This window comes from Cetorhinus maximus, chromosome 18 (assembly GCF_964194155.1).
Source record: "Cetorhinus maximus chromosome 18, sCetMax3.hap1.1, whole genome shotgun sequence".
Lineage (NCBI taxonomy): Eukaryota > Metazoa > Chordata > Chondrichthyes > Lamniformes > Cetorhinidae > Cetorhinus > Cetorhinus maximus.
The window spans coordinates 2,766,962-2,788,024 of NC_135896.1; the positions used below are offsets into that span (position 1 = coordinate 2,766,962).

General features: G+C 45.7%; 1 protein-coding gene across 2 annotated transcripts in view; it reads left to right on the forward strand.

The window, feature by feature from the left end:
• mthfd1b (methylenetetrahydrofolate dehydrogenase (NADP+ dependent) 1b) overlaps window positions 1-21,063 on the forward strand; it is an 80,627-nt gene that overhangs the window by 37,982 nt on the left and 21,582 nt on the right. For both annotated transcript variants that reach the window (XM_078561946.1, XM_078561945.1), the window contains exons 13-21: window positions 1,108-1,154; window positions 1,963-2,070; window positions 2,158-2,232; window positions 2,840-2,942; window positions 3,994-4,070; window positions 6,845-6,985; window positions 16,145-16,213; window positions 17,965-18,076; window positions 19,751-19,890. In XM_078561946.1, coding sequence (XP_078418072.1) covers window positions 1,108-1,154; window positions 1,963-2,070; window positions 2,158-2,232; window positions 2,840-2,942; window positions 3,994-4,070; window positions 6,845-6,985; window positions 16,145-16,213; window positions 17,965-18,076; window positions 19,751-19,890 — 872 coding nt within the window. The remainder of the gene's footprint in view (window positions 1-1,107; window positions 1,155-1,962; window positions 2,071-2,157; window positions 2,233-2,839; window positions 2,943-3,993; window positions 4,071-6,844; window positions 6,986-16,144; window positions 16,214-17,964; window positions 18,077-19,750; window positions 19,891-21,063) is intronic.

Sequence of the window (21,063 nt, forward strand, 5' to 3'; positions counted from 1 at the left end):
GAATGAGCATTCCCCATGTTGGTCAGTCACAAGCCAGGGTCTCCCAAGAGTCAGTGGGGATATCTTCAGGGGACGCTTTGAGGGAAATCCGTAAGGTATTTCCATTGTCCTCCTGGGAGCCTCCGACCAGGTTTAGGGAGTAGAGCAGCTGCTTCAGGAGTCTGGTCTCAGGCATACGAACGACGTGTCCTGCCCGACGGGAGCTTCTTCAGCTTCCAATCCAATTCTGACCAGCGATTAAATGTGAATGTGCTGAGCGTCTGTCAGATTATTCCAAGCGCAGTGCGTGTTACTCCCGTAACTTACATTGTTAATGGCTAACGTGATCAGAAGCAGCTTCTGGATTCCTGACCCAGTCTTGGGACATTCTAAAAGAAGAAAACTTGCAAACTCACTCAAGCCTTGCACTCACCCTTTGAGCCAGTTTTCATTACACCTCTGAGAACCGCTTTGGGATGTTTTTCTACCATAAAGGCTCAACAGAAATTGTTACAGAGTTTGCGTGGGGGTGGGGTGAGGTGGGGGCGGAATCTCCGTGCTTGACATGACCTTTCAGACCAGCATTGTTTTAACTGGGAAAGTTCCACTTGGCAAACGTTATCAAATGGAGATCCACCTAAACCCTAGGCAGCCCACGAGGGGATTCCAGAGGATCTGCAAGATCATAGGAACAGGAGTAGCCCATACAGCCCCTCAAGTCTGCATCACCATTCAGTGAGTTTGTGGTTAATCTGCATCTAATAAGGATATGGGATCATCCATTTAGGACTGGGATGAGGAAAAAGTGAGTCACTCACAGGGTTGTGAATCTTTGAAATTCCCTACCCCAAAGAGCTATGGCTGCTCAGTCATTATATTAAAGATAGATGATATATTTTTGTATACTAAGGGAGTTAATGTATAGGGTGGGATAGTGGTGTTGTGATGCATGAGCCATGGTGTTATTAAATGGCAGAGCAGGCTCAGAAGAGCTGTATGGTCTCATCCTGTTCCCATTTCTTATGATCTTATAAATACGAATCCTTTCCTTTTAATCTAATATTCTCAGGGCTACGAAGCCCCGGTTCCATTTGCAGTGACTACAGTCTGTCTGTTGCTATGTTACAGGTGGAGCAGCAGGTGGTGGCTATTCCCAGGTTATCCCGATGGAAGAGGTACGATATCCCTGTGCTAGGCTGCTGCCTCAGAGCTTTTCCTCATCTTGTGCTCGTAAAGCCACCCTGCCTAGAACTGGCAAAATTCGTGATTCAATTTCATATTTTATTCCAAATGTTTTTGTTATTTAAAGACTTTCGATTGTTATGTTCTCCATATTTTCGAAATTTGTGTCTGTGTTTCTCGCATAGTTGTAACTCCTTTTCTTTTTGCTTTTCATCCCCCATTTCAGAGTCCAGCAGACATTTAATGATCGATCCTGGTTGCAGGAGTTGTCCTGGTCTTACTCCGAATAACCCCTGGGAGAATTGTTCTTCCTTCATTTTTTTGGGGAGGGTTGGGGATGTGAATTGAGCACCTCTTGTGGCCAGTGTGAGGTTGCTGTGTTAATCCCAAGCCTGTAACTGGTGCCAGTCCTGAAGTAACCTCCAAACTCTCTCTCCTGATTTTCCCTGCTATGGGGGTCACCTGACTCTTCATCCTCACCATTGAATTTTCTCCCCAAATATGGTCTCCTTGCTATTAGTCTCCGTGTTTTCCCTCTTCGCTATCCCATCCTTCAAATTTTGTGCTTTTTTAACACTCCCCCACCCCACTCGCATTCAGCTTTTTAACTTGCCAAGTGCTGGAAAACGTTTATGGTTGAGGAACACTCCAAATAGTCGTGCTCACTGCACCCCCCCACCCCCCCAGCAGCTAGTATAACTGAGATCAGGAACACCATTAAAGGGAGGGAGGGTGGAGAGTTGACCCTGCCTCGTGTACGCTTTCTGCCAAAGCTATCTGACAGTGCTCTTGTTCTTGCAGTTCAACCTTCACCTGACGGGCGACATCCACGCCATCACTGCAGCCAACAACCTGGTCGCTGCCGCCATTGAAGCTCGTATGTTCCACGAGGCCACGCAATCTGACAAGGTATCGTCGCCTTCGAAGATGCTGTCTGTCTGTCCACAGTGCGGCTGGAAATGAATAGCCTGACAATCTCCCTTTCTTTTCTTGCAGGCTCTGTTTGACCGTCTGGTTCCCGCCAATAAAGGAGTCAGGACGTTCAGCGCGATTCAACTGAGGAGATTGCAGGTACGCGTCTAACAGAGGAACGGGAGGAGGCCATTCAGCCCCTCAAGCTTGTTCTGCCATTGAACGCGATCGTGGCTGATCTGTGAACTAACTGCATATCTTTGTCCCATATCCCTTAATACCTTTTGCTTAACAAAAATCTATCAACCTTAGATTTAAAATTAAAAATTGACTTAGCATCAAGTTCCAAACTTGTACAATTCTTTTTGTGTAAAACCTTTTCCTAATTTCACTCCTGAAAGGCCTGTCTTTCGTTTCGGTTTTGTCACTCCGTGCTAGACCTAGCCGTAGACTCCCCAGCCATTGTATCTTCAACCTCAGCTACACTTTCCCACAGTGCCCCCAGATTCCTTAATGCCCTAATCTAAAATACATCAATCTCTGACTTCATATTCTCGCTGACTGAGCTCTGGGATAGAGAATGCCAAAGAAGAAATCTCTCCTCATCTCAGTCCAGTCAGACAGGGTACTGCCAGACACAGCCTCCTGCGCTCGGGCAGTTGTCCCTTCTTGAACTGTACCTTCGCTAAGATTCACCGCCTGTCCAGCTCAGCTGGTTATCTATGACTCGCGGTTCTCAAATCTGCAATTTCTTTTTCCTCCCCAGAAACTTGGAATTAATAAAACTGAGCCCACTGCACTGACCAATGAAGAAATAAGTCACTTTGTGAGGCTGGATATTGAAGCTGATACTATCACGTGGCAACGAGGTATCAAAACCGCTTTTAATCTGCAGTGTGCTAAAGTGCAAACTTATGAATGTGGTTTATGTTACAATGAATATGATGGCCTGGTAGGCAGCCTCTACTGAACCCTTCCTTAACTGTGGACAGTATTTTAACAATAGTCCATGCTGACTCCACCCTATCTGCCTCTTTGCCATGGGAGTTCTGACTGTGACTCTGCACTCCTGTCTATTGCCTCCTCTCTATTTTAATGTCGCTCGGCCTGTGTAACTTGAACATTCCCTGTATCTTGGCTCCCATTCAGAGTCCATCACTTTATTTTTCTGTAGTGGTAAGGGAAGTGGGACTAGTGAAATGGATCTTGCAGAGAGCGGGTGCAGATTCGACAGGCCAAATGACCTCCTGTGCTCTGACCATTCTAGACCCGAGTCTGGAATTCCCTCCCTCAACCTCCCCACCTCACTTTCCTCCTTGAAGACGCTCTTTGACCAAGCTTTTGGCCATCTGACTCAATGTTTTATTAAATTTAAAGCGCTATAAAAAAATACAAGTTGTTGTTGATGCCAGAGCTAAGATTTGGGAATTAATCACAGAAATTTAACCAGGATTTTGTTCTCAGTGCGTTTGCTCTGTAATCTGTGTGCACCATGTAAACCTCACGCGCGCCCCCCCACCCACTGTGATCCCCACCCCTCCCGCTGTGATTCCCCACCCCCCCTCCCGCTGTGATCCCCCCACCCCCTCGCACTCTCCCGCTGTGATCCGGGCAAGCGCCCGCACCCACCGCTCCCCCTCCCCCGTAAAGTTTCCTTCCCTGTTCCCGACATAATCCTGCTTCCACCTAAATTGCGACTTCGCTGTCCTAAGCGTTGGTTTAGCTACAAATCGGCTGCTGATTCTGTCTGACAGTGAGGGGTGTTAATTTACAAATACAAAAGAGGAAATAATCAGCTCCAGCAGCGCCTGTGGTGAGAGAAGCACAGTTAATGTTTCAGTTCAGTGACCTGTTGTCAGAACTGAGACGTGTTTATTCACCATGTTAGCGTCTCTCACATGCAGATTTTATGTTTTAAAGTGATGGATACAAACGACAGGTTCCTGAGGAAGATAACGATCGGCCAGTCCAGCACTGAAAAGGGACACACCAGAACAGTAAGCCTTTTATTTCATTGCCTCTTTCTCCTTATCCTCCTCACTCTTAGAGCCAGGCTGACGGGAGACTAAGCTGTCCCTTGGGTCAGCAGCCTTATCCCTAACTGCAGGGCACCCAAATTGTTTATTTCTATCTGGTTGAGTTATGGATGGAGCATTTCGTGAAGTCCCATTATAAATCGCATCATTCAGCACAGAGTCTGGTCATCCAGCCCAGCTGCTGCATGTCAGCATTTATATTCCATGTGAACCTCCTGCAGCCCCCCCCCTTCACCTTACTCTATCAGAGTATTCTTCTATTCCCTTCACCCTCATGTTTATCGAGCTTCCTCTCAAATCTGGGGAGATGGTGATATTGTGGCAATGTCACTGGACCAGTAATGCATGGGCCCAGGTTCAAATCTCACCATGGCAGCTGGTGGAATTTCAATTCGATTACTTCATTTAAAAAACTGATTGTCATCAAAACCCACCTGGGTCACGTCCTATAGGGAAGGGAATCTGCCGTCCTTGCCTTGTGTGGCCTACACGTGACTCCAGACCCACAGCTTAACTATTAACTCTTCTCCGCAACAAATGCTGGCCCTGCCAGCGGAGGCTGCATCCCAGGAATGAATTTTTTTTTTAAAAATACATTTGTGCTATTTGCCTCAACCACATTCTGTGGTAGCGAGTTCCACATTCTCACCACTCTCTGTGTAAAGAAGTTTCTCCTGAATTCGGAATTGGATTTTGTTAGTGACAATCTTATAATTATGGCCCCTAGTTTTGGTTTCTTCCAAAAGTGAAAATATTTCCTCCAAATCTACCGTATCAGCTCCTTTCATAATCTTAAAGGTCGCTATCAGGTCACCCCTTTTCCTAGAGAAAGGAACTCCCACCCTGTTCAGACCCTGAAAGGTATAAGCTCTCAGTAGCATGGGTGAAAGTGACATAATGAGAGGAGAACATGCACTAATAACCTTCGCCATGTAGAACTGTATCTGCCACCCTCCCAGGCTGTTGGAGATCTGCATAGTTGCCTGTGGCATCATTTAGGAGGGCGATAAAGAACATTGGAACTTCCACTAGGTTTAATTAGTCTCTAGGTTTATACCTGGGTTATTACATCACATCAGATTTGGAGTTAACTAGTAATTGTCTCTGGCCACTCACTAGCAATGCTTGTACGAATGTACCCTGTAATGTAGCCCAACACTGTTGTATTATAGTGTGGCTGCAGTACATGGGTAGCACCCATCCCTACCTCATGCCTTTTAAAAATCTAGTTTCAAAAAAGCAATTGATCTTGTTAGCACATGCTTTTACAAGGTCAGTCAGAAAGTGGAAATGACCTTTTGATGATGCTTTACCAAGAAATGGGATTGAGGTGCACTGGGACAGTGTATAGGAAGCTTTATTCTGTATCTAACCTGTACCTGTCCTGGGAGTGTTTGATGGGGGCAGTGTAGAGGGAGCTTTACTCTGTTTCTAACCCCGTGCTATACCTTTCCTGGGAGTGTTTGATGGGGACAGTGTAGAGGGAGATTTACTCTGTATCTAACCCTGTGCTGTACCTGTCCTGGGAGTATTTGATTGGGGCAGTGTAGAGGGAGCTTTACTCTGAATCTAACCCCGTGCTGTACCTGTCCAGGGAATGTTTGATGGGGACAGTGTAGAGGGAGCTTTACTCTGTATCTAACCCCGTGCTGTACCTGTCCTGGGAGTGTTTGTTGGGGACAGTGTAGAGGGAGCTTTACTCTGTATCTAACCCCGTGCTGTACCTGTCCTGGGAGTGTTTGATGGGACGGTGTAGAGGGAGCTTTACTCTGTATCTAACCCCGTGCTGTACCTGTCCTGGGAGTGTTTGATGGGGACAGTGTAGAGGGAGCTTTACTCTGTATCTAACCCCGTGCTGTACCTGCCCTGGGAGTGTTTGATGGGGACAGTGTAGAGGGAGCTTTACTCTGTATCTAACCCCGTGCTGTACCTGCTCTGGGAGTGTTTGATGGGGACAGTGTAGAGGGAGATTTACTCTGTATCTAACCCCGTGCTGTACCTGTCCTGGGAGTGTTTGATGGGGACAGTGTAGAGGGAGATTTACTCTGTATCTAACCCTGTGCTGTACCTGCCCTGGGAGTGTTTGATGGGGACAGTGTAGAGGGAGATTTACTCTGTATCTAACCCCGTGCTGTACCTGTCCTGGGAGTGTTTGATGGGGACAGTGTAGAGGGAGATTTACTCTGTATCTAACCCCGTGCTGTACCTGTCCTGGGAGTGTTTGATGGGGACAGTGTAGAGGGAGCTTTACTCTGTATCTAACCCCGTGCTGTACCTGCCCTGGGAGTGTTTGATGGGGACAGTGTAGAGGGAGCTTTACTCTGTATCTAACCCCATGCTGTACCTGTCCTGGGAGTGTTTGATGGGGACAGTGTAGAGGGAGATTTACTCTGTATCTAACCCCGTGCTGTACCTGCCCTGGGAGTGTTTGATGGGGACAGTGTAGAGGGAGATTTACTCTGTATCTAACCCCGTGCTGTACCTGTCCTGGGAGTGTTTGATGGGGACGGTGTAGAGGGAGATTTACTCTGTATCTAACCCCGTGCTGTACCTGTCCTGGGGGTGCTTGACCCTGACACAAATTAGAAAGTGTTCACTTGAAAATAAAAATTTGCTCCAAGAAAATTAGGAGGTGTAGGCTTATTGTGATAAAGTTATTGTGCAATGTTTTTTTTGTCCTGCCTAAGGAACTTGTGTGTAATGAAATATTGGTTTATTTATATTGCTAATTTTAGACACAGTTCGACATCACAGTGGCCAGTGAGATAATGGCGGTGCTGGCATTGACCAATAGTTTGAAGGACATGAGGGAGCGACTGGGCAAGATGGTGGTTGCTTCCAACAAGAAAGGAGAGCCAGTCACCACGGACGATTTAGTAAGTCGACACTTGATGCCATTCATTGGATCAGAAACTGGCCATCCTCCTGTAATAATCTTCCAGCATTTTACATACAACAAATTACTTTGAAGCAGAGTAACTGTGATGTAGGGAAGTCATTTTACACACAAGGTATTACAGACAGCCAGACAATACATGATCAATTAACCGGGTTTAGTTGTTGGTTGAGGGAAGAATGTTAGCCAGGACACTGGAAGAGGTTTGTCCTCCTCAAGCAGTACCATGGAAGTTTTAATGTCCCTCCAGATGTGAGATCTTGGATTAATCTCCCATCCAAAGGCCAGTACCTCCATTAAAGCATCAGTCTCGTAGTCCACGCTCCGGGAGAGCCGGGCAGCCCCCATCCTGTGAGGAGCACATCCTTGGGAAAGACAGAAGAGAAATCGGAAATGAGATGGGGGTCCAACAGTTGCTGCCAATTCATCTCCACTGTGACAATCCCCTGTGGGGACCAATAACGTTGAAAAATAAACTTGAACTTCCAGTTAATAACTGAAAGGTTAACATGACATGATTTCACATTTTAAGACTTTTACTGTAACAAACAGACTAAAAGCACTTTTGACTAAATACTATTTTTGTCGGTAATTTATACTTTAAATTACAAAGCAGAACATTTCCCTTTTAACATCACTGAAAAACCCATTCACAGTTACACTTTACATTATCCCTTAAATAGACATTCAGGTTTCCCCAAACTGGTCCAAAGTCATTCTTGGCTCTCAAGAATTTACTTCCATTCCATTCCTTTCCTTTCCTAGCCTGGTAACTTTTAACCCCAGAACTGTCTTTCACAGTGAGTTTTCTTCCTGGAGATCATCCCTCTAGAGCAGGCTGGGTGAATTTACCAGCCATGTGTCAAACCCTCGCAAATTTGGTCTTTTCACTCCAAGCATGAGCTCCTACCCACAATCCTGTGTGGTGAACCATGGAGACGTTTGGCCTCTAGCTGCTCCCTCTCTCTCGAACCTTGACAGATTGCCTGTGCCTGTGAATTTCAGGGATATCCTAGAAACCCTTCCCCTCAACGTCCACCTCCATGGCAAATTGAATCACATGGGCTTTGTACCATGGAAAAAATGCTGATTAGCTATTCCTTAGACTCCATTCTTTTCTTGTTTTAAAACGGTCCATTTAATTCCATGTTACTGCAATTGTCTCCAAGTGTGAACGCCTTACACTTCCTTCCCAGCAAAGGAAGCTGAGCCTTCCTTTAATATTTAGCAGAGCTGAATGGGGTGCAAGAGTTGAAAGCAGGACCCTTGCCTGCCTTCTCCTGGTCACTTGAGTAGGTGTTAGTGTTGCGAATCATGTGGGGGAAGGGAGAGGGACGGCAAGAAGATAATACAGAGATTCTAGACTGACAGGGATTGATGGGTTGAATGGCCTGTTATTGGCACAAACGTTGTGTCCATCTCCCCCAATTGCTCTCACCCTCCCTGAAAATATTCACTCTCCTATACCCTCTTTGTGAAGGATCTGACGTTCTATGCCTGCGAATTACTCCAGAGTAATTGATTGCGTGGAACATTTTGAGAGAAATGATAGCACATTATCATCAACTCTGGTCTGTCTGCCTGGCATCTTATTTGAAGGACGTGGGGATTGGGAGCTGTGGGGTTTAAGGTCCCCTATTTTGATCTCGGGTCTGTTCACCCACTGCTGTTGATGGGGTGGATATTTAAGACACAGTCAAACTTGTTCTGCAATAGCAGAATTGATATGGTTACTGCATCTCAATTGTCTGATTTGACGTGTGCATTTGCAGCTTTTCGTGTTGAGAGAGGAAAGGAAACAGTCAAAACCAATTATCTTTGACAAAATGTAATCTCGGGCCACATACTGATGTGTGAGGTTTGTGCAGGCTTTAGGAAATCAATTACATCGTCTCTCGGTGAGCAGAAAGTGAACATAATTGAAAGCCGATGTATTCAGTATGCAGTGATATCTTTTAACACGGTTCTTTCTCTGATATAATTGGAAAATTGTTCTTTTTATTTTTTGTAGAGTTGAAACTTCATTACAAAGCAGCAGCTAAGACCCGTGCAAAAAGGCTGCTAAATAACTGACTCAGCTATCTGTCTAAATATGCATGTGCACCTATAGATTGTGAAATGGCAGAAATTTTGCACCATGCTCCCCACTCTATCCTACAACATTTTTTTTCTATAAAATATTAGAAACTTACAGCACAGGAGGCCATTCGATCCATTGTACCGTGCTGGCTCTTTGAAAGTGTGGTCATGCTGAGCCCCACATACCCACCTTTCTTTCCTCTTAGATGCTCCGACCTCATGGTTTGCACAGGCACCAAGGCTCCAATGGATAAGAGCTGGGCTGTGATGCCACTGGCAAAGGAATAGCCACTTTGTGTTTACTGTCCTTGGTTCACACATGAAGACTAGGCCATGAGGAGAGGCACGTGAGTGTACCAACAGGATATGAGAGGAGAAAGTAGAGAATAGGTTTCTCCACATTGAAGCTGGTTGCATACCTGGACTTTTGATGGTTTTGTATGTTGGTCACAAGGCCCATCTTGAGTAACTCTGGTCTGATTCAGGAAGGTTATTTCAAACTACTTAATTTAAGCTCAATACACTATATACATAAGCTGCAAGGTAGGCACATCTCACTTAGGTACAGACTATTTCATCTGTTCTACAGAGTCTCTAGCACATGACTGCAATATCACTGTTACATCATGATACACATCACTAACTCATTACAATAACTATTAACCCATTATACTACCCTTTCCCCAAGTATAATGTCAACTTCTTTAATAACAATGTAAAACTATTTCTTAAACCAATTTACATTACATTTGCACCACCATTACCTCCCCCCAGAGTCCACAAAGTTCACAGGTTAAGCTTTTACGGTGCCTTCACAACCCTCCCTGATCTTGTGACCCAATTGGGGGGAGGTGGGATGGCTGGTGATGATCTTGTACTGGTTCACTGGATGAGTCAACATTCTGTGAGTTGATTGATATATTCTTCAGACCTTCATCCCAAAGCATATGGCAATCAAACACATGTCTTCATGTGGGCACTAAGAAGATCAGGACTTTCCTGAATCTTTTGAAAGTGCGCAATGGTGTTTGGATGAGATAAGAACATGCTTGTTCTGCTCATTGAAGGACTGTGCCTTCAGATTTTCAATCTTGAATCCAGACCTTCTGTCCTGGTATTAAGGGGGCGAGAGTCTTGCCTCTATGCCTTGAGTTATTACCAGTTCTTCTGCTTTTCATGTAGGCTGTTCTCTAAGTTCATCACTCTTTTATGGTTGGCTGCTGTAATGTTGGGTTGCAGGTTCTGTTACAACAAAGGAATTTGTGTCTCCAGCCATTAGCCCATGAGCAATTCTGCTGGTGAGAAACCATTAGTTAATGGTGCAGCTCTGTAATTCAGCAGGGCTGAATCTCAGTCAGAATTCATGGTCACTAACATTTTAATGGTTTTCTCAGCTCTTTCAGCCTCTTCATTCGCCTGTGAGTGGAGAGGAGAACTAGTAACATGAGTGACCCCACAGTGGTCTGTAATTTTTTTGAAGTGTTCATTCACGAATTGTGGCCCATTATCCAAAATGATTTTGTCCAGAAACCCATGCACGGAGAATATGTTCCATAATGCCCATATCATAGCCTCAGCCATCGTAATGTGGAGTCTGGTAGCTTAGCTCCACCTGGAATACTAACCAACGGTAATAAGGTATGCTTTGCCGCGAAAGTCGAAGCGATCTCGTCCCAGCCATTTCCAAGGTCTACCTGGGAACTGGATGATAATAAAGGCTCTGTGGGTGATTGGTTATTGATTGCACAAATGTGGCAGGACAAGATAAAATCTTGGATTGCGTTTGAAATGCCTGGCCACCACACAGATTGATGTGCACATGTTCTACACTTCAAAAACAGAATTACCTGGAAAAACTCAGCAAGTCTGGCAGCATCGGCGGAGAAGAAATCAGTTAACGTTTCGAGCCTTCATGGCCCTTCGGCAGAACTGGAGCATAGTTAGAAGAAAGGAGAAATATAAATTGGTTTAAGGTGGGTGGGGGGGGCGGGGAAGAGACACATTGAGGGTGTGGTGTGATGATTGTGGAGATGAGCAGATAATCAAAAGATGTCACAGACAAAAGGGTCAAAGAGGTGTTGAAGGTGGTGGTCTTTGTCTGAGAAAAGTGCTAATTAAGAATGGAAGACAGGATATTCAAAGTACAGCTCTAGTGGGGGTGGGGTGGAAAGACTAGAGGTTTTAGTTTTAGATTTAAAAATAATGGAAATAGGTAGGGAAAGAAGAATCTATATAAATTATTGAAAAAAAAGCGGGGGGTGGGGGGGAAGAAACGGGGTGGGGATGGGGGGATGGGGAGTTTAAGATCTAAAGTTGTTGAATTCAATATTCAGCCCGGAGGGCTGTAAAGTGCCCTCCGGGCTGAATATTGAATTCAACAACTTTAGATCTTAAACTCCCCATCCCCACCCCGTTTCTCTCCCCCCCCCCGCTTTTTTTTTCAATAATTTATATAGATTCTTCTATATTTCCATTATTTTTAAATCTAAAACTAAAACCTCTAGTCTTTCCACCCCACCCCCACTAGAGCTGTACTTTGAATATCCTGTTTTCCATTCTTAATTAGCACTTTTCTCAGACAAAGACCACCACCTTCAACACCTCTTTGACCCTTTTGTCTGTGACATCTTTTGATTATCTGCTCATCTCCACAATCATCACACCACACCCTCAATGTGTCTCTACCCCCCCCCCCCCCACCCACCTTAAACCAGTTTATATTTCTCCTTTCTTCTAACTATGCTCCAGTTCTGCGAAGGGCCATGAAGGCTCGAAACGTTAACTGATTTCTTCTCCGCCGATGCTGCCAAACTTGCTGAGTTTTTCCAGGTAATTCTGTTTTTGTTTTGGATTTCCAGCATCCGCAGTAGCTTTTAGCTTTTTGTTTTTGCTCTACACTTCGCTATTCCCAAGTGACCAGCATGGATTCTATGAAGAATCTCCTCTCTCATAGTCTTGGGTATGACCAGGTGATGTTTTTTTCCACTCTTGGGATATGTATGTCACTGGCTGGGCCAGCATTTATTGTCCATCCCTAGTTGCCCTTGAGAAGGTGGTGGTGAGCTGCCTGCTTGAACCGCTGCAGTCCATGTGGTGTAGGTACACCCACAGTGCTGTTAGGGAGGGAGTTCCAGGATTTTGACCCAGTGACAGTGAAGGAACGGTGATATATTTCAAAGTCAGGGTGGATGTGGCTTGGAGGGGAACTTCCAGGTGGTGGTGTTTCCATCTGTCTGCTGCCCTTGTCCTAGATGGTAGTGGTCGTGGGTTTGGAAGGTGCTGTCGAAGAGTCCTTGGTGAATTCCTGCAGTGCATCTTGTTGAAGACCAGAAGATCATCCACTATTGTCAGGAGCTGGTCAGTCGGACTGTATTTTGACCAACCTGCTTGGCAAAATTTCCTGACCTGGGTACACTGCACATCTTTCTTCTGTGCTTTCCGAACCTCTTGTAGCTTTCAGCCAGAGGCTGGTGGGGAACTCGTTATGATTAATGTGAATACTTCCACCTCGAAAACAAGTGTGAAGTTCTGGGGTAACGCCTTGATCCACCATAGCTCTGGATAAGGCATCAGCTGTGGTCTGCAATTTTCCTGACACATACACAGCTGCATACCGGTAACGCATCAACCGAAGCCTGAATCGTTGGATACGTTGGGGCATTTTATACAATCTCTCGGGAATCCAAGAGGGTGATCAGCGGTCTATGGTCAGTGTCAATTTGGAAAAGCAAACCCATCAAGTAATCTGAGAATCCCTCTGCTGCCCAATTCACTGTCAGTGCTTCCTTTCCTATGGTTGCGTAGCATTGCTCTGTTTCTGTCAACGCCCTGGAGGCAGATTTTCTGTTGCCATTCTCCTGGACCTGATTGAATACAGCTCCAAGGCCTGTTGAGGATGCATTGGCAGCCACCACTGTGGGTAGTGAGGGATCGGAATGTGCCAGCATATCAGAAAAGATGAGCCTTTGTCCTTTATTTGCTCAATGCCCCAGAACCACTGCTGGCCGTTTGGTAAAAGATCTCTTGAAGATTCGGTAATGGTTGCTAAGTTTGGGATAAATTTGCCAACCTGACTGACCATTCCGAGGAATCTCTGGACATCAGTAACACACTTCGGTTGTGGGAAAGTTGTTGATGCCTTCTGTTTTTTTGAGGGTTTGCCATTAAGCATTGTCTTTGTGTGATGTGTCCCAAGAATTTGATAGTTTTTGGAAAACTCACATTTCTCGCTGAAGTGAGAAACTGCCTCTTGTGTTTTGAGAACTTCACGAACTCTGTAATCATCCTCCTGTCGTGTGGCTCCATGGATAAGCACATCATCCATCTGACAAATAACTCCCTGTTTGCCTTCGAGAATATTTGACATGATTCGCTGGAATATCTCCCGAAGGGAAGGGTTTTAAAACTGAGCTGTCCAAACAGCATAATAAGTGTTGTTAATAGCCTGGACTCCTGGTTGAGGTGTATTTGGCAAAAACCTGCATCAAGTTTAGTGAAGAGGACGCTGTTGGCCAGTTTAACCAAGCTGTCATCCACCTGAAGCCATAGGATGGATTGCCCTCTGGACTGCTTTGTTTAATTGCATTAGGCCTATGCAAAGCCTGAGCTGGCCATTCGGTTTGGGGACTGTTACTAGCTCCAAACACTGAGTTTGTTCCATGACAAGGTGATATAGCAACTCCTATGTAACTTTCTGTCAAGTTCCTCTTTAACCTTTGGCAGCAGTGTATGTGGTACCCTCCTGGGAGTATACAGACATTCAGGCTTGGCATATTGAAGAAACATCAAATGGTATTCATGCCTGAGCTTACCGAGCCCCTGAAAGAGCTGTGGGAACTCTTGGCAGAATTTTTTCCTGCTGCCTCGTTGTAGGACTTTGTCCACTTTCTGCAGAATGCCAGTGGCCTGCACACGGTTCCGTTCAGTAAAGAAATGCTTTGATTGTGCAAAAGATAGAGGGTCTCTGTAATTCATTGCCCCTTGTGGTGAAGGGTGGCTGTAATCTGCCCTTTCACTTGTAGACTCGTACCACCCGGACCTTAGAGTTTAAGTTTGATGGCCGGATGAGAATTGTTTTGAGCCATGCAAATTGGTCAGCCAATATTGTAACACCAGCTCCTGTGTCAAGTTGTCAGTTTTAAAGTATTTAACTTCCAAAGTGACCAAAAGTCTTGTTCATGATCCTGTGATGTCATTTCTTTGCTTACGCCCAATATTTTGAGTGATCTGTATGTCATAGATATTCTGTTGCTTTCTTCCCTTTTGATGGAATTTTTAAATTTACAGAACCGCTTGCAGTCTTTTGTCTTTCCGCATGGGACACACTCGGCACCCGCTGCTGGGCAACCTTGCCATCTGTGCTGCTTTTTGGGGCCACAGCAAAGGTGGCTGGTGTGGGGTTTCCCACTCTTTTGGCCGTTTTGAGTGGGTTTTTGAGTGGGCGGGGCTGCCGCCTTCGGTCTTAAGTGACGAGCAGACTTGTGGACTAGAGGCCAATTTCACCCCCTACGTTTATCCAGCCTCTAGTATACTGAAGGGTTGGATTGAGTGTGAGGTTGTCTTTTGTGTGTGTGTATAAAAGAAAGAAAAAATCTGACAGCTTTTTGTCGCAGACTCTGATGTCAATGTGGTTGCGAATAAGTTTGTCTTTCAATGTCACATCCTCGCAACAATGACCAGACCTGTATAGGTCAGTAAGAAAAGATTCAACGGCTTTTCCTGATCTTTAGGATTCCTGAATCGCGCTCGCTTGACCACAAGGTTTCATCTTGTACTAAAATATGCCACGAATACTTTTAGGATAGTTTCAAAGTCTGCAAAGGTCTCTTCTACCCCCTGTCTCAGGGTGACCTTGTCAACGATAGGCCCTACTGCCTGGAGGGATGAACTGTCCTGGTGTTCCTGCTCTTTGGTCGATGCTGCTCGACACCTTAGGAAGTTTCCTTCTGTAACTCCCAATGCTGACCCCTCTGTGGGCCCTCGAGACTGTTAAACAGCTGCGGAAGGTGCAGAGACTGCTCACCTGCTGCTGACATCGCCACCACTTTCCAGTGTGCCTCCCTCTTGGGTACGTTACCAAATTCTTGCTTGTAGCAGGTTTTCTTCCATTTCATCGTCGTGGGTCTCCTGTCGATGACACCAACCTGTCATTAGATTGGTGTCACCGCCACTGCTACCATGACTCACATGATTGTCGCGGGGCCTATCTTATCTTGAGTAACTCTGCCCTGACTCGGGTAGGTTACTTCAAATGACTTTATTTACACTATACACATGACGAGCTACTAGGTAGGCACATCTCTCTTGGGTACAGACTATCCTGCCTGCCCAATAGGGTCTCGAGCACATGACTGCTGATGTCACTGTTACATCATGATTCACCTCACTCACTCATTACCGTAACTATTACCCATTATACTACACAGGTGGATGTGTTTAGGGAGAGGAGGCAGCCATTCATTCCTTTGAGCCTGTTCTGCCGTTCAGGAGGATGTGGCTGATCTGTAGCTTAACTCCATCCACCCATCTTGGCTCCATAACCATTTGTACTTTGGTCTAATAAAAATCTATTGTTTTCAAAACGGGGGGAGGCTCGAGGATTCTCTAGCTCCTGAAAGATGGTTAAACTGAACTGCACGTTTCCCACCTCCTGTTCGTCACAGCTGTCACGGGTAATGTTTCCATGGTGCTGACAGGAGGTACTGATTTCTGTGAAATATTTGTTCATCGCTGCCTGTCCGTGTCCCTGTAACCCGGGATCCCGTTCCTAACGAGACATTGATCCAGCGAATGGACTGCTTCCGTTCCCCGTAACCACGACTCTGACCTCGTCGCTCACAATCCAAGTTAAACAGCCTGCTTGTGTTTGCATTACCTGCGGCTCTAGTTGTTAAGTTGGCTGTTGTTAGTTCCTTACAGCTTTGGGAATTGGAGGCCCCGTCATATGAAGAAGTAAATCTTTTTTTCTAAGTAGCAGTGGAAGTTAGTCACACTGCCTTCCTCCCTGTTGTGAACCTGTCTGGTACTAATGAAGATCCTGATCAGTTGTTTTTCTCTCTAGGGCATCAGTGGAGCTTTAGCTGTGCTGATGAAGGATGCCATTAAACCCAACCTCATGCAGACACTGGAGGTTTGTGCTGTTTCATTCATATCCGCTAACACGTTTATGTCTTGTTAAACCTGCTAACTTCACGTTGATGGGGAGAGGATGAGGGTAACATTTAATTATATTCCAAGTTATGTGTGACTTTCTCTGTTAGTGTAGCTCTCTTTTTTTTCTCATTTTTTTATTTGTTCACGGGGATGTGGGTGTCGCTGGCTGGACCAGCATTTTTATTGCCCACCCCTAATTGCCTCTTGAGAAGGTGGTGGGTGAGCTGCCTTCTTGAACCGCTGCAGTCCGTGTGGTGTAGGTACACCCACAGTGCTGTTAGGGAGGGAGTTTCAGGATTTTGACCCAGTGACAGTGAAGGAACAGCGATATATTTCCAAGTCAGGATGGTGAGTGGCTTGGAGCTGCTTTTAAAGAGTGAATATCAAATGGATAGAAAACGCAAATGGGACCTTTGATCAATGTGGAATAATCCTTTAACGATTGTTTGTTGAGACGGAGGTCCAGGACTGAACTAATGTTACTAATAAAAGAAAGAACCTACATTTCTATACTATCTGTCAGAACTTCAGAATGCCCCAAAGTGCTTTACAGCCAATGAACTACTTCTGAAGTGTAGTCACTGTTGTAATGTAGGAAGCGTGGCAGCCAATTGCACACAGCAAACTCCCACAAACAGCAATGCAAACGATCAGGTGAGGGATAAATATTAATCGGGGGGGACTCCCCTGCCCTTTTTCAAAATAGTGGCTGTAGGATCTTTTACTTACACTGAAGAGGTCAAACAGAGCTCGGTTTAACACCCCCTCTGTTCTTGCAGCACTCCCTCAGTACTGCAGGGGGAGTGCCAGCCTAGATTAGTGCTCAAGTCTCTGCGGTGAAACTTCAACTCTCAACCTTCCAACTCGGGTTAGAGTGTTACTCCCTGAGCCACAGTTCACACCAGGAGCATAAAGTAATACCGGGATACTTGAACCCACAACCCCTTGGCACGCTGTATAAGTTAATCATGCATCGCATCTTTAATGGATAGGGTAGATGGACCAGAGGGTCTTTTCCTGTCATTTCCATAGTTCATTGCATCGCTGTTTGAAATGGTCAATTAAAAGCTGCTAATGATGAGAGTAGTTTGTTAACTAGTTTTGGTCCAGTTGATTTTAAAATTGTCATTCTTGTTTTCAAATCCCTCCATGGCCTCATCCCTCTCTATCTCTGTAACCTCCTCCAGCCCTACAATCCTCCCAAGACCTTTATGTTCTTTTATTTCTGGTCTCTTGTCATCCCGATTTTTAATCAGTTCACCATTGGTGGCTCCGTGCCTTCAGTAGCCTCGGTTTTAAGCTCTACCTACACCTCTCCATCTCTCTCTCTACCTAGCTTTCCTCCCTTCAGACACTCCTTCAAACCTTCCTCATTGTCCAAGCTTTTGGTTATCTTGTCTAATATCTCCTTAACATGGCTAAGTGACCTACCTTGCTTTATAAACTCTCCTGTGAAGCACCTTGGGACATTTTATTATGTATAAATATAAGTTGTCATTCATTTCACAGCACTGCCTGTGTTTGTTGTCGATGTTCTGGATTTCTGGGTTAATTGTGGAAATAACCCTTCAACTGGTCAGTAATGTGTCACCTAATTTATAGCACAGAAATAGGCCATTTGGTCCTCTAGTGGTTTGTATGTTGTAGACATGGCTATCTGTGCTTTCAGTCCAGACATGACCACTGACTGATTTCTTCTGTGTGTTTGTCTGTGTGTGTTATTCACAGGGGACCCCCGTGTTTGTTCATGCTGGACCTTTTGCCAACATCGCGCATGGAAACTCCTCCATCCTGGCAGACGAAATAGCTTTAAAACTTGTTGGGCCTGGTGGTTTTGTAGGTGGGTAAAGGGATATTTTTTGCACTCACGTTTTGATTCTTTATAAACTGATTTGAAACCTGTCCCCTGTCGAATGCTCCAAGACTGCCGAAACGAACAAACGCTTCAGCGAGAGCTCTCCTTGACCAATCAGGGCTCTCCTTGACCAATCAGGGTCAAGCTGCCTGGTTTAAATTTCAAACAGTGCTTGGCTGTTAACTGTCAGGCACTATCAGCCATGCATTCACCATGGCAATGTCACTTGCCAGCCAATCAGCACTCTCTTCACATGCAGTATAAATTGTTGTTTTCCCCCTTATATTGGTCTTCTAGCGAGTGTCCTGTTGAGTGTAAGATGAAAAGCTTTGACACGTCTCTTTTTTTCCTGCAATAACCAAGTTCTCCTTGAGTTACCTCGGGCTTCTGACAATAAGAAACAGGAGCAGGAGTAGGCCATTTGGCCCTTCGAGCCTGCTCCACCGTTCAGTGAGACCATGGCTGATCATCTACCTCAACACCATTTTCCTGCACTACCCCCATATCCCTTGATGTTTTTAGTATGTAGAAATCTCACACCCACAGCATTGTGGTTGACTCTTAACTGCCCTCTGAAATGACCTAGTAAGCCACTCAGTTCAAGGGCACTTAGGGCTGGGCAACAAATGCTGGCCTTGCCAGTGATGCCCACGTCACATGAAAGAAAAGATGGGCTGAATGGCTCTGTGCTGTAAAATCCTATGTACTGTGTGCAGTTCTGGTTGCCACATTATAGGAAAGATGTGATTGCACTGGAGGGGGTGCAGAGGAGATTCACCAGGATGTTGCCTGGGATGAAACATTTAAGTTATGAAGAGAGGTTGGATAGACTTGGGTTATTTTCGTTGGAGCAGAGAAGACTGAGGGGCGACCTGATCGAGGTGTACAAGATTATGAGGGGCATGGATAGAGTGGATAGGGAGCAGCTGTTCCCCTTAGTTGAAGGTTCAGTCTTGAGGGGACATAAGTTCAAGGTGAGGGGCAGGAGGTTTAGGGGGGATGTGAGGGAAAACTTTTTTACCCAGAGGGTGGTGAGGGTCTGGAATGCACTGCCTGGGAGGGTGGTGGAGGCGGGTTGCCTCACATCCTTTAGAAAGTACCTGGATGAGCACTTGGCACATCATAACATTCAAGGCTATGGGCCAAGTGCTGGCAAATGGGGTTAGGTAGGTAGGTCAGGTGTTTCTCACGTGTCAGTGCAGACTCGATGGGCCGAAGGGCCTCTTCTGCACTGTGTGATTCTGTGATTAGCAAACCTCTGCGGGGCGGGGGGGAGAACATTCAGTTTTGTAGTGTGGCAGCAGTTGGCCCCTGCACTTTTCCTCTCCTTGGCACTGGGTTAGAGAGGGGAAAACCAGTCAATGCCAGTTCCCATGTATTTTACAGCCAGTTTCACTCTGCAGGTCACAATCACTAGCATTTCCCAATCCTCAGCTCGTCACTCAACCAGCTCCACATGCTGGCAGGAAACTGTAACTGCAGCATTGCCATCTGCCCCACAGGCCTGTGAAATTAGCACAAGGAACCTTTTACACATGATATTGGTTTATAAACACCTGAGCTACTGTCCACAAATGTGCCTCCCCATTTCTGTTTCAGTTTGGTGTATTTCTCGCTGTCCGTGGACCTCTTTTATTTTCTGTCCTGTTTTCAATGTAGTTACGGAGGCAGGATTTGGAGCAGACATCGGAATGGAGAAATTCTTCAACATTAAGTGCAGGTACTCAGGCCTGCGTCCCCATGTGGTCGTGCTGGTTGCCACTGTGAGGGCTCTGAAAATGCACGGCGGTGGCCCCACGGTAAGAACAACAAACGAGACTCGTTTTTGCAGCGCCTTTTAACATTTGAATAATGAACTTCACCGAGGTGTAAGGGAAATGGTCAGTGATACTGGAGATACTGACCATGACGCTCAGTCTCTTACAGGGCAGAGTTTTGTCAGGCAGCTTCAAGACAATTTAGACAAGTGGGCAAATACATGGCAGATACAGTATAATGTGGATAAGTGTGAAGTTATTCACTTTGGGAGGAAAAACAGAATGGCAGAGTATTATTTAAATGGTGATAGATTGGGAAATGTTGCTGTACAAAGGGGCCTGGATAATTCTTGTACACCAATCACTGAAAGCAAGCGTGCAGGTGCAGCAAGCAGTTAAGGAGGCAAATGGTATGTTGGCCTTCATTGTGAGAGGACTGGAGTACAGGAGCAAGGATGTCTTACTGCAGCTGTACAGGGCCTTGGTGAGACCGCACCTGGAGTAGTGTGTGCAGTTTTGGTCTCCTTGCCTAAGAAAGGATATACTTGCCATAGAGGGAGTGCAGAGAAGGTTCACCAGACCAATTCCTGGGATGGCAGGATTGTTGTATGAGGAGATTGGGCTGACTAGGCCTTTATTCACTGGAGTTTAGAAGAGAGGGGATCTCATTGAAACATATAAAATTCTGACAGGGATGGACAGACTGGATGCAGGGATGATGATTCCTCTGGCTGGGGGGGTCTAGAACAAGGGGTCACAGTCTCGGGATGTGGGGTAGACCATTTAGGACTGAGATGAGGAGAAGCTTCTTCACTCAGAGGGTGGTGAACCTGTGGAATTCTCTACCACAGTGTGCTGTGGAGACCAAGTCACTGGATATATTTAAGAAGGAAATAGATTTCTGGACTCTAAAGGCATCATGGTTGCATGGGGAGAGAGCAGGAGTATGACATCGAGATAAGAGGATTAGCCATGATCATATTGAATGGTGGAACAGGCTTGAAGGGCCGAATGACCTATTTCTGCCTCTATTTTTCTATGCTTCTACCTGAGAGCACTGTAACATCAGCCAGGTAGCAATGTGAACCTGCTTACTCTAGCTCACGATGCCTTTTACAGTTGAGCAGCCCAATTCAGAAATTTCAACACGGCAGCAGGAGCAGGGCCATGCAGTTTTATAGGTTTACTGGCTTTACCCCTAGATCAGGGGTGCAA